The following is a 13,935-nucleotide window of genomic DNA, read 5'->3' on the forward strand; positions in this document are numbered from 1 at the left end:
ATGAGGGTCTATGGCGTATCCTAAATCTTGATTCACTACCTTGCTCAACTTTTATAAGTTCCTTGCTAAGATACTCTTTGAATAAAAATTATTGAATATGATCTCGAGCTGGAATATGTTCGAAAATAACGAAAAGATTTTAAAGATCAAAATAAAAGAGCGCAAACATATATTCTTGAATGTCTTGATATTCTTAGTCAATCATGCTCGTCAGTCCGTCTTTCGAAATTAGAATAGCGGTCGAACGAGTAAAGCTTACCACAAAGATACTTTCTTTTAATGTAGGTCCTTGCAGATTGCAAATGGATGTACGTAGCTCCCATATAAATGGTCTATCGATTTGACTTCTTGAGTCTCTAAAAGCCGATAGTGTTATTCGATTCGACACGTAGTGTTCTGTTACGACTTCCAACGATCGTGCCAAGTATGGTCATAATCGGTGTATTACCTGATACAGCGGCGGCCATTAGTTATTTAAAGGCGCCAATAACTCACCTTGTTATATTGAGCATCATAGGCACTCAGTATTTTTTCAAGAGCCGATGCCGACCTACGTCTCTTCAAGACTCTCGGTTATATATAACTGATTGTCCGCGTTGCAGGTACTCCGTATGGAGCATTCCACTATACGCAACCTATAGACGCCCAGTAGCTTGCAGCTAAGCTTCTCGTGACAGCCTTGAGCACCAGACAGATTGAACCTCAAAGCTCCAGCCCTTGTGGTTCTGCTCACATCTTTCCCGTGCCGGCAGGAGTTCTGGGGTATACCAGCTGCTAGGAAAATATTTTTTCCTTCTTTTTCTCTGCCTGATTGAATCATGGGTTCTTTTTATGAGGGAGGCTGTTTTTGTTCCCTTGTATAGATTTCGAAGCACGTCTTATACGCTGGATAAATGCCTTCTATTTATTTAAAGGAGATAAACTTGGTTTTTCCGGCTTAATAGTGGGACAACTATGTGGCCCATTGTAGTACTCCCAGCACCACTTATAAATGTTAATGCTACCCTTTTCAACTCTCGCACATGCGTCCCAGGCTACAGGTCGTCATAGGCATATCATAGGTACCAGTGTGTTGTTTTCTATCTTTCGGCTTCTTGGTTCTTTTGAATATCCAGATCCTGGAACACTTACCAAGGTGGGATCCGTCCAAAGGCAACTGGGTCTGGCTGGGCAGTTAAACAAGTTACGTGTGTCATGTGGTCCTTGGACACAATCGGGACACACATCCTGCACGTTGGCATTAATGCTTGCTCTGTAGGAGTTTGACGGGAGACGTCAATTTCTTCAGGTGCAATGAGAGGCGGTCGTTCTCCAAGGACCAAATATACCCGTTAGCTGTTCAACACATCTGCAATCGTGTCTGCATGAATGTTGTCTAAACCCGCTTGATATGTCGCTTGATCAAGAACTTTTGTCTTGTAGCGCTGAACCTCTCACTCTAGATCATGTAGATCCATCTTAAGGGTTCTGGTTAAAACCTATCCATAAGATGATGATTTCGAAGGCATTGCTGGACAGCATGTAGCTACGCCTTTGTACAGGTACAATCTTTGTCTCCTGGTGGAGATGGTCCACGAGACAGCCTGTTGCAGTTCGAAGAGCGACATTCTGACAGATCTGAATATTATTCCACCGCTTGTCACATAGCTGACGAGACCACTGGTGCTGCAAAACTTACCACAGACCGGCTAAATGCTTTAGACGTAGTCAACAAGGTTTCTTTGTCTGCACCTCAAGTGCTCACGGCAAGTGAATTGAGGATCTTGTTTATATTTTTGACTATCGCAAATTGCTGCGGCATGTAAAGAGAATGGGTAAGTGCTGTCATATGTGACATACATACATATGTCAAATGTGAATGTGTGTGAATTACGGCATACGGGTTCTAGTGCGATTTTGTATCGAATGAAATTTCACCTCGTATTTAATGGATATTATAGGTATGTACCACTTTTATATAAATTTGTATAAAAACTTTTATAATAAATGACCGATTTAAATACTCGTATTCTCAAATTACAAAAATGCCCGTTCAATAAAGAAATACATAATTCACAATAGCGATTACACGTTCACGCATGCAGTAATTCGGCCCCTGTTTAAATGTGTTCACAAACTATTCAACGTACACCATTTTAAGAGAAATTTAGTTATTTAGTAGTTTTTCAAAAAATTTTTTCCTAAAAAAATGTGTTCAACATTAGCAGAGCAAGGTTTCGATCCTCGGACCTCTGGGTTATGGGCCCAGCACGCTTCCACTGCGCCACTCTGCTTCTTGTTTATGCCGTTGCCAAAATACGGTGTTGAATTATCAACACTCTACAACAAAATCAACAACAACCCCCTTGTGTTAGTGTCAGTGACAGTGGTTGGTTTTTAGCACGCCCGTTAGTGTTTTTGTTGTTGTAGTCTATTTTTATTTCATGTGCAGTTTAACTCGGAAGTTTTGCTGCCTAATTTTAATAAAGAATTGTTTCTGTGAGCAAAGAGAGTAGCACAAATTGAACAAATAAATAAATATGGTATGTCAACAGAATGTTAAAAATTATTAAACAAGTTAAGGTTTAATAAACGATTTACAAATAAAACAGCATAGTTTTTTAATGTTTAATAATATTTTAGCATACAAATCTTTATTTTATTTACAAAAGCAAATAAGAAACCAGTATGGAAGGGGTAAAGTCGAGCGGAGCCGACTATATAAAACCCTACACCTACCCTACAATTATAAATTCGGTTAATAGAATATGAGAGCTACTGTATCTAAATCTGCACCAACTTTTTTCGAACAGATCGTTTGAAAAGTGTTGTTACTACGGCCATATAAGTGCAAATCCGGCGAAAAGTACATACATATGTATATATGGGAGCTATATCCAAATCTGAACCGATTTTGAAGAAATCTTGCAGATATGTTAAGGTCAGTAACAAAACAATCCGCGGCAAATTTTCTGTAGATGGGTTGAAAATTGTGTTTATTACGGCCATAAAAGTGCAAATGGGGCGGTACATGTATATGGGACCGATTTAAACCATACTTAGATCAGAAGGTGGAAGTCATAACGAAATACGTCATGTAAAATTTCATCCAAATCGGATAATAATTCCGCCCTCTAGTTGCTCAAGAAGTCAAGATTCATGATCGGCTTAAATGGCAGCTATATCAGGTTATGGACCGATTTGAACCATACTTAGCACAGTTTTTGGAAACCATAACTAAACACTTCATGCAAAAATTGGATAAGAAATGTGCCCTTTAGTGGCTCATGAAGTCAAGATCCAAGATCGGTTTATATGGCAGTTATATATATACACTAATAAGAAGTACTTGTGCAAACTTCCAAGCGGCTAGCTTTACCCCTTCGAAAGTTAGTTTGATTTTGACAGACGGACGGATATAGCTAGATTGACTCAGAATATCGAGACAATCAAGAATATATATACTTTATGGAGTCTTAGGTCAATATTTCGAGGTGTTACAAACGAAATAACTAGATTAGTATATCCCCATCCTATGGCGGTGGGTATAACAAAGTATATATATTCTTGGTCGTCTTGACATTCTAAGTCGTTTAAGTTCGTCTGTTGAAAGCACGCAAACTTTCGAGAAATAAAGCTAGGTGTTTGAAATTTTGCATATTAACTTCTTATAAGTGCAGGTCATTAGGGATTGTAAATGGGCCAAATCGGTGCATACTTTGGTATAGCTGCCATATAAATCGATATCGGTTCTTGACTTTTTGAGCCTCTAGAGGGCGCAATTCTTATCCGATTTGGCTAAAATTGTGCACCAAGTGTTTTATTTTGTCTTCCAACATCTCTGCCAATTATGGTTCAAATCGGTTCGTAACCTGATATAGCTCATATATAAACCGATCTCGGATCTAGACTTCGTGAGCCGCTAGAGGGCGTCATTATTATTATTCGATTTGGCTGAAATTTAGCATGGTGTGTTTTGGTTTGACCATCAACAACTATGCCAAGTATGGCTCAAATCGGTTCATAATCTGATAAAGCTGTCATATAATCCGATCTCGGATCTTGACTTCGTGAGCCGCTAGAGGGCGTCATTATTATTTTTCGATTTGGCTGAAATTTTGCATGTTGTATTTTGGTTTGACCATCAACAACTATGCTAAGTATAGGTCAAATCTTTTCATAACCTGATTAGCTCCCATATAAGCCGATTTTGTATATTGACTTCTTGAGCCGCTAGAGGGTGCAATTATTACCCGATTTGGCTAAAATTTTGCATGATGTGTTTTGGTTTGACCGTCAACAACTGCGACAAGTATGGCCCAAATCTTTTCATAACCTGATATAGCTCCCATATAAACCCATTTTGGATCTTAACTTCTTGAGCCGCTAGAGGGCGCCAAATATGGCTCAGATCTTCTCATAACCAGATAAAGCTCCCATATAATCCGATCTTGACTTTATGGGCCTATAGAGGGCGCAATTATTATCCGATTTGGCTAAAGTTTTGCATGAAGTGTTTTGGTTTGACCGTGAACAACTGCGCCCAGTATGGCCCAAATCGGTTCACAACCTGATATAGCCCCAACGTAAACCGATCTCCCGATTATACATCTTAAGCCTCTAGAGGAAGCAATTCTTATTCGATTTGGCTGAAATTTTGCATAACGATTTCTTGTATGATCTTTAACATACGTGTTAATCAGCTTATGGACCAATTCAGGCATATATGGGTCCATAACCTGATATAGCTCCCATAAAAACAGATCTTCCAATATTATTTCTTGTGATCTTCCAATTTTATTTCTTGTGTCACTATAGGGCAACAATGAATTCAACATTTGTCTCAGCCAAGTATGACCCCAATTGGTTCATAACTTGGAATAGCTGAAACAGAATAACAATTCTTATCCATTATCCTTTGTTTGTCTATAAAGAGTTTTACTAGTTTTCCATGAACACATAAATCTCCCAAAATGAAACGAATTTGCAGTAACCTCAAGGCTTCTGGCAAATCAATGTTAATCTCAATCAAAAGTATAACTCCCACTCTATAGCAAGGATTAAATTCTCCTTGAATTTTCTTCATTTAAATTTTTGCACACGCACTGGCAAAAATTGTTGTTTTCCTTTTTCTCATGCTTTGAATAAAAAGGGAGGCTGAAATTATCATCAATCACGTTTATGGTTCATGGTCGGCCTCCATCAAATAAAAGTGTGCTCCATTTATATTTAAGCTCTTTATCTAAATTCTGCGGATTTATTACGACAATCTGCGAGACGCGTCAAAAAATGTATTTTATTGGCGTGTTAAGATTGTTGCTAAATAAACACCGATTTGGGGGTAGCTCAATAAGGGTACGGAAAGGGGAGTATCCTTGAATTAGCATAATAAAAAAAAGTTAGAATGAGCTCTGTGAAACAATTTTCCAAAGAATATTTGGAAAGCACTTCATAAAGCGCGATTTGAAAATGAAATCAATATCAATTGCATGGTAAGGCTGTTACTTTGAAATTGGAATAGCATATCTTCTCATCCTCTTAAGGCTGGCACTATATTGGCTTTTCGCGATATTTTCGCCGATTATTTTTTTTTTAGATAATAGTTGAGGATCACCCCAAGCAAGGCGGAACCTTTGCTCTTCATTCAATATATAAGATTCCCGTCTCTGGATGGGACCACTTTGCAGTTTTCAAAAGGGGATAAATACTTAGGTTAAATCCACGATTATGACCTGGCCTGGAAAAGGAAAACGAAGGAAAGAAGCTGAAAGAAGGAGAATGTTCGATAGGAAGTGAGGGGATAACCCAAAGGCGACATTCTGGACGTGTAGGTTATTCTAGGCCGGGCCTTACATATACGGAACTGGTATAGTGGATGCAGGATAGTAGAACTCGTTCTAGGCAATAGTAAAAGGTTCGAAGGCTGGCCTGCATTGGAATCATTGGGATCCACGCAACAGCCTGGTGTGGAAACGATGATGAATACGCAACCTTTTTAACATAGGTCTGTTTTAGAAATTATTCCGTCAAGTTAAGCTCAAACTGAGTAAGCTCGGAAAGCTGAAGTAGGGCACTGACACAGTATCATACTGGATACTAAATACGAAAAAAAATAAAACGTTTGGGACTTATTACGACAAACAAAATACTTTTATCACGCAGTTTTTCTTTTATTCTTACAGAGTAACCTTTTGCTTCAACATATCAAACGTTTGCCATAAACGTAGCATTATTGAACGTAACTAACTTTTGTTTATTGTAAACCCTTAAGCAGCTTCGCCTACAGTGAAAGGACCTTTCTTTTGTTGTAAAACCAAAAAATGAGGAGGGATTTGAACCCGTCTTTATAATACTTCTTAGGGATACGGATGATTTTATAATACTTCTTAGGGATAAGGATCCAAACCAGCTATGCAGAAGGGCTGAAAGGGTCTTGCATATGGCATATGACTGGGCTAGACCCAGGGGTCTCAATGTTAACCCAGAGAAGACAGAAATAAGCCTGTTCACGAGGAAGACGAAGGTGGGCCAATTTGACGCACCACGTTTTCTCAATAAAGCGAATTTCGATATTTAACAAGGTGAATACTTAGGAGTGATCTTGGATAGGAAACTTAATTGGAAGTGTAACATTCAGCAGTGTACTGAGAAGGCTCACAGATGTTGGGCACTAAGTAGACTGGCCGTAGGCTCGAAATGGGGCCTGAAACCGAGAATAGGCTCCACTGGCTCTACAGAAGCGTGATTAGATTAATACTTACTTACGCCTCAGTAGTTTGGTTGGACTGCTATGGAGAAAAAGTGCAACATAAGGACCATATAACAGGTCCTTATGTTGCACGCCCACTAGGGCACTGGAGACTATTCTAGATATCCCACCCATAGCCACTGCGGATATGAGACTTAAGGCGATGGGAGAATGGATTGAGGATGGGAGCAGCTCATACCATCTCGGTATAATCGAGGTGACGGTAGGAAACCTGGTAGGAAGGGAAGGGGTTTCCGATCGGATACCTGAGACGACACTAGAGGTCGAGTGCGAGGCACCGCTACCAGCGGCACAGTCTTGGACTGACAGAACCCTAGTATTACCGTCTGGGAGATCATGCTATACGGATTGATCAAAGCTAGAGGGCAGAGTGGTCCTGGGAGTCTTCATTGAGAACCCAGGGACTGAGATTTGGTTTAGACTGCCTGACCATAATACGGCCCTGCAGACGGAGATGCGGGCGATCACGGAATGCTTGAGGTGGCGTGGTACTAATGTGAGGACATTGAGTGTGAACTTCTTTACGGAAAGTATAAGGGCAAAACCAACCAGGAGGGTAAAGTCACGAACAGTCTTGGAGTTAAGGAGATTAACGCCTTCTCTGAGGATGACACAATCCGCATCGTTTGGGTGCCGGGCCATAACGGAGTAAGGGGGAATGAAATGGTAGAAGATTTGACAGTGAAGGCCAGAGAACTGCCGTCGATAAACTTTTTTTAACACGAAGTCTTTCGGGCCGACGCAGTCCGATTTAAGGGCGTGGGCGATAAACGCGCATGTAATACTATGGAAAAGGAAACAGTCGGTTGGACGACGAGACTATTAGCTTTTGGTGTCATATTGGGACACATAGGACTACGAGGTCATTTATGCAAAGCCGATGCGGCAAGTTATAGCATGTGTAGGGCATGTGGGAAAGATGATGAGACGTTGGGGCATTTCCTATGTCATTGCCTGTCTTTCGCGGCTAACAGTCACCGGTACTTAGGTGGGAACACGATACCATGCATGAACCAACTTAGGGAAGGGATATGGAAAACAATTAAAGATTTTGTAAGTAGCACGGAGTTCCTTACTTAAAATTTTCTTTTTCTAGGTTACTTTTTAGTTTTTAGAGCGCACAGCAAGCCGAATACTGGCTTAGGTTATGTCCATAGTGGCATGGGGTGGATTAATATCTGCACCCTCTTTTCAACCTAACCTAACTGCAAAAGTGACAACTGCAAACGATTATTCGTATTCCGAACCAATAATTATTCTCGTGTATCTCTTCTACTAGACAAAAAGAGTGAGTATTTGAGCGGATAGACTAGTGGTTAGCAAAAATACTTTCACTATTGCACATAACTTTATTCGTACAAGAAATCCCAAGCATATCCATGGGCTTGCAAATAATATCAATTGTGTGATTCTCACAAACAATTTTTTTTCTTTTTAAAACTCTCCACCATAAAATGGGGGTATACTAATTTTGTCATTTTGTTTTTAACACCTCGAAAGACCACATGAAGTATATATTTCCTAGATCGTCTTGAAATTTTTAAATCGATCTAGCCATGTCCGTCCATCTGTCTGGTTCGAAAGCACGCTAACTTCCAAAGGAGTAAAGCTAGGTGCTTGAAATTTGCACAAATAATAATTTGTAGTTCGTTTGGGATTGTAAATGGGTCAAATCGATTCATGTTTTGATATAGTTGCCGTATAAACCGATCTTGGGTCTCAACTCTCAACTAGAGGGCGCATTTCTTATACAATTTGGCAGAAATTTTGCACGTGGTGTTTTTAGTATGACTTCCAACAATTGTTCCAAGTATGGTTCAAATCGTTTCATAACCTGATATAGCTGCTATATACACTGATCTCCCGATTGGACTTCTAGAGCCTCTAGAGGGCGCAATTCTTATCCAGTTTGGCTAAAATTTTTCATATGCTGTTTTGGTACGACTTCCAACTACTGTGCCAAGTATGGTCTAAATCAATCCATAACCTGATATAGCTGCTATATAAACCGATCTACCGATTAGACTTCTTGAGCGTCTAGAGGGCGCAATTCTTATCCGATTTGGCTGAAATTTTCACATATCATTTTGGTGTGATCTCCAATAAATGCGCAAAGTATAGTTTAAAAAAGTCTATAATCTGATATAACTGCCATACAAACCGATCTCCCGATTAGATGAGCTTCTAGAAGGCGCAACTTTTTATCCGATTTGGCTGAAATTTTGCACATATTGTTTTGTTATGACTTCCAACTATTGTGCCAAGTATGGACTAAATCCGATCATAGCCTGATATTGCTGCCATATAAACCGATCTCCGGATTAGACTTTTTGAGCCTCTATAAGGCGCAGTTCTAATCCAATTTGTTTGAAATTGTGCACATGTCGTGTTGGTATGACCTGTAACAACTATGTCACGTATGGTCTAAATCAGTCCATAAACTGATATTACCGCCAAAAACCCGATCTCCCGGTTTGATATCTTGAGCAGCTAGAGGGCCAATTTGACTTTCTGAGCCTCGGATGGTGCCAATTATTACTTGATTTGCCTTAAATCTTGGAGGTGGTATTTTTGTATGAATTCTATATAATAACATATATATTTGGAAAAGGCAATCAAAGAACTTGACAAAAGCGATCCATGGTAGAGGGTATAGAAGATTTGGTCAGGCCAAACTTAGCACGCTTTTCTTTGCTTGTTTTAACTGAGTAAAGAACAGTCAGTACGAGGGTTGCCTTTTATATTTCGGAATTGTACAACCCTTGTGTTGCAATCTGCCAACTGACAGCTTTAAAGCTTGACATTTCTGAGGTTATACGTACTAAGAACGTTTTGACATACGAGCGCTATTTGTGTTGCTTATAGTAACTTAAAAAATTCATCTCGTCCAAAACATGGAATTTAATCGTGAACATTTTCGTGTGATTATTCCTAAAGGGTGATTTTTTTGAGGTTAGGATTTTCATGCATTAGTATTTGACAGATCACGTGGGATTTCAGACATGGTGTCAAAGAGAAAGATGCTCAGTATGCTTTCACTTCATCATGAATAGACTTACTAACGAGCAACGCTTGCAAATCATTGAATTTTATTACCAAAATCAGTGTTCGGTTCGAAATGTGTTCATTCACCGTTCAGCGATGAGGCTCATTTCTGGTTGAATGGCTACGTAAATAAGCAAAATTGCCGCATTTGGAGTGAAGAACAACCAGAAGCCGTTCAAGAACTGCCCATGCATCCCGAAAAATGCACTGTTTGGTGTGGTTTGTACGCTGGTGGAATCATTGGACCGTATTTTTTCAAAGATGCTGTTGGACGCAACGTTACGGCATTTTCAAAGGCATTTTCGATGTTTACTATCTAATCCCGAAATATAAAAAGCAACTCTCGTATATTGAGCAGCTTAGTACTTTTATCGTAAACAAAGTCCAACGTTTTTCAGAAAAGAAGTTTACTTGGCGAAAATGTCTTTTGTGTGAAACAAGTTTTTTTTTTTTTTTGTGTAGATGCGTAGGATAGGAGGAAGGTCTCAGACTACCTGGCATTGAATCCGATTGGAGATTGGATTGCCAAAAATCATACCCGCTTAATGTGATTTATTAAATTAAATTTTATTTTAATTAAATTCCCATTACCAATTAGACATAAAACTTTTTTTTGTTTATAGTAAATAAATAAAAATACTTTCAATAAAAATGCTTCCGCAGTGTTTCGACAACTTGAAATTTTGAAGTTAACATCAAATCCATTGGTGGTAGAACTTTCTTTCATTTCTTCACCTTTGGCACAGTGGAACCTTTAACCTGTAGCATTGCAATTAGTTCTTGATTTTCAAAGTAATCGATGGAAACGTTAAAATCCATCGGATATGGTGTATATTTTGGAAAGTACGAATCATCGATGATGAAATTGGATGCATTGTAGATAAAATTCTGAAAACAAATGACGATAGAATAGAAAGAACTAGGAAAAATATGATGTAACACTCTTGCTTGCTTACCGCTTTGAAAGGACATTTTCGCGGAAAATTGCTTTTTTGTAAAATATTCACCATAATTTTCCTAGCTATGGACATTGACATGCCTCTGTATAGGATATCACACATATTCACCTTTAGATCTATGAATTTAACAGATTTTCCACGAATTCCCAGTAGAATTTTCAATTGAACATCGAGATTTTTATCCAATTGTTGATTGAGAATAAAAATGCAGTTACCAGAATATCGACCGGGTACCAATTGCTTATAGAAATATTCTAATCGTTGAATAATTTGAGGGTTTACGATTTCATAGTATGGCTGACCCAATACCAAGTTGAAATCCTTTTTTTCAGAGGCCTAAAGAGCATACGTTCGTTCAGTTAAAAAGGATACATGACAATGCATTGACATTTACCTGACATATTATCAACAAATCCAGTAAAATAAGAAAATGTATCGCTTTTGGCAACATTTTTTTACAAATCAAAATTATATGTGTTTTATAAAAAGAAGCTAACTTTGAAAACCAATGAAAATCTTTTGCGTGTTATAGCAAGACTGCGCTTACTATATATCATTGATATTTTCACTTAAGAGTTTAAAACACAATTTTCTTTTAATGGTGTACTATTTTTATTGTTTTAGCAAAATTGTTATTGAATGGTGCAATCATCTGACTAGTGAAAGCCTGTTTTAAAAGATCTTATTTGTAAAAGTGGACTTTTATAAAATTTTTGATATTGTTTTGAAATATTTTAAATAATTGTTGAAGGGAACTTTTATGATTGTGTCATTCTGTTTATAGCATATAAAAACAAGTAAAAAGGCGTTAAGTTCCGCCGGGCCGAACTTTGGATACCCACCACATTGGGAATAAATCCGCTGAAAAATGCATACCTTATGCCCCATAGTAGCTATTGGGTTGCCCAAAAAGTAATTGCGGATTTTTCATATAGTTGGCGTTGTCAAATTTTTTCACAGCTTGTGACTCTGTAATTGCATTCTTTCTTCTGTAAGTTATCAGCTGTTACCTTTAGCTTGCTTTAGAAAAAAAGTGTAAAAGAAGTATATTTGATTAAAGTTCGTTCTAAGTTTTATTAAAAATGCATTTACTTTCTTTTAAAAAATCCGCAATTACTTTTTGGGCAACCCATTATATCGAAATAAGTTCCGATTTGAACCGAATAATAATAATTACAAGTCATTGTTCAATTGTATATAACAAAATATTGGTCTTTTAGTAGCTATATCTAAAAATAAACCTATCTGAACCATATACGACACGAATGTCGAATGCCTAACAAAATCGGATTAAAATGCGCCTTTTATGGGGCCAAGACTTTAAATCGAGATATCGGTCTATATGGCAGCTGTATCTAAATCTGGACCGATTTGGGCCAAGTTGCAGAAAAATGTTAAAGTGCCGAATACAACTTACTGTCCCAAATTTCGGTGAAATCGGACAATAAATACGCATTTTATGGCCACATAATTTAAAATCGAGAGATCGGTCTATATAGCAGCTATATCCAAATCTGGACCGATCTGAGCCAAATAGAAGAAGAATGTCGAAGGGCTTAACACAACTTACTGTCCCAAATTTCGGAGAAATCGGATAATAAATAAATCGAGAGATCAGTCTATATATGGCAGCTATATCCCAATCTGGACTGATCTGATCCAAATTGAAGAAGGAAGTCGAAGTGCCCAACACAACTCACTGTCCCAAATTTCGGCGCCATCCGGCAATAAATGCGTCTTTTATGGGCACAAACCTTAAGTCGGGAGATCAGTCTATATGGTCTGAGCCAAATTGAAGAAAGATGTCGAAGGGCCTAACACAACTCACTATGTCAAATTTCAGCATAATCGGATAATAAATGTGGCTTTTATGGTCCTAAGACCCTAAATCGGCGGATCGGACTATATGGCAGCTATATCCAAATCTGTACCGATCTGAGCCAAATTAAAGAAATCGAAGGGCTTAAAGTTTTACCAAGTTCACACTGGTATATCTTTCAAACTAGAAGTTTTTATTATAATAAAGGAAAAATCTAAGGATATTCTGAATATTTCGGATATATATTTCGAAAATGATCTGAAAATATCAAAAAATTCCTTAAAAAAGATTTTTTTTATATCCAGCACCATAGCATGGGGGTATACTAATCTAGTCATTTAGTTTGTAACACCTCGAAATATTCGTCTAAGACCCCATAAAGTATATATATTCTTGATTGTCTCGACGTTCTGAGTGGATCTAGCTATGTCCGTCCGTCTGGCGAAATAACGATAGCGACTGAACGCGTAAAACTAGCCGCCTGAAATTTTGCACATATACTTGATATTAATGTTGGTTGTTAGGGATTGCAAATGGGCTATATCGGTTCAGATTTGGATATAGCCCCCATATAAACCGATCTCCCGATTTGACTTCTTAATCCCATGTAAGCCAGAATTTTTGTCCGATTTGGCTGAAATTTTGCATGTAGTGTTCTATTATGACTTCCAACAACTGTGTTAAGTACGATTCAAATCGGTTTATAACCTGATATAGTTCCCATATAAACCAATCTCCAGATTTGACTTTTTGAGCCCCTGGTTGCCGCAATTCGTGCCCGATTTCGCTAAAACTTTGCATGCGATATTCTGTTATGACTTTCAACACCTGTGGCAAGTACGGTTCAAATCGATCTTTAACCTTATATAGCTCCCATATAGACCGATCTCCCGATTTTACTTCTTGAGCCCCTGTAAGCCGCAATTTTTGTCCGATTTGGCTGAAATTTTGCGTGTTCTACCTGATACAGCTGTCATATAAACCTATCTAGGGTCTTGACTTCTAGAGCGTCTGTAGGGCGCAATTCCTATCCCATTTGGCTGATATTTTGCACGATGTGTTAAGTTATTACTTCCAACAACTGTGCTAAGTATTGTTTATATCGGTCCATAACCTGATATAGCTGCCATATAAACCGATCTGGGATCTTGACTTCTTGAGCCTCCAAGGGGGCATAATTATTATCCGATTTGGTTGAAATTTTGTACAACGGCTTCTTCCATGACCTTCAACATTCGTGTCAAATATGGTCCGAATCGGTCTTTAGCTAAATTCGGCTTGGCCGAACTTAGCTCGCTTTTACTGGTTTGTCTTGCTTATGGATATATTGTTCTTGTTGCTGTTATATGTTGGCTTGCAAAGAG

General features: G+C 38.4%; 1 protein-coding gene and 1 non-coding gene across 2 annotated transcripts; both read right to left on the minus strand.

Moving 5' to 3' along the window:
- Nucleotides 1-2,201: 2,201 nt before the first annotated feature.
- Trnam-cau (transfer RNA methionine (anticodon CAU)) lies at nt 2,202-2,273 on the minus strand. The gene has a single exon. It is a non-coding gene; the product is annotated as a tRNA-Met (tRNA).
- Nucleotides 2,274-10,496: 8,223 nt separating this feature from the next.
- LOC106082672 (uncharacterized) lies at nt 10,497-11,338 on the minus strand. Its single transcript, XM_013245323.2, has 3 exons — nt 11,147-11,338; nt 10,750-11,088; nt 10,497-10,681 (listed from the first exon to the last, which is right to left on the minus strand). Exons 1-3 carry the CDS (start codon nt 11,201-11,203, stop codon nt 10,517-10,519), a joined length of 561 nt encoding a protein of 186 aa, XP_013100777.2. The 5' UTR covers nt 11,204-11,338; the 3' UTR covers nt 10,497-10,516.
- Nucleotides 11,339-13,935: the final 2,597 nt, after the last annotated feature.

The sequence above is a fragment of the Stomoxys calcitrans genome, chromosome 4 (genome assembly GCF_963082655.1).
Source record: "Stomoxys calcitrans chromosome 4, idStoCalc2.1, whole genome shotgun sequence".
Taxonomy (NCBI): Eukaryota; Metazoa; Arthropoda; class Insecta; order Diptera; family Muscidae; genus Stomoxys; species Stomoxys calcitrans.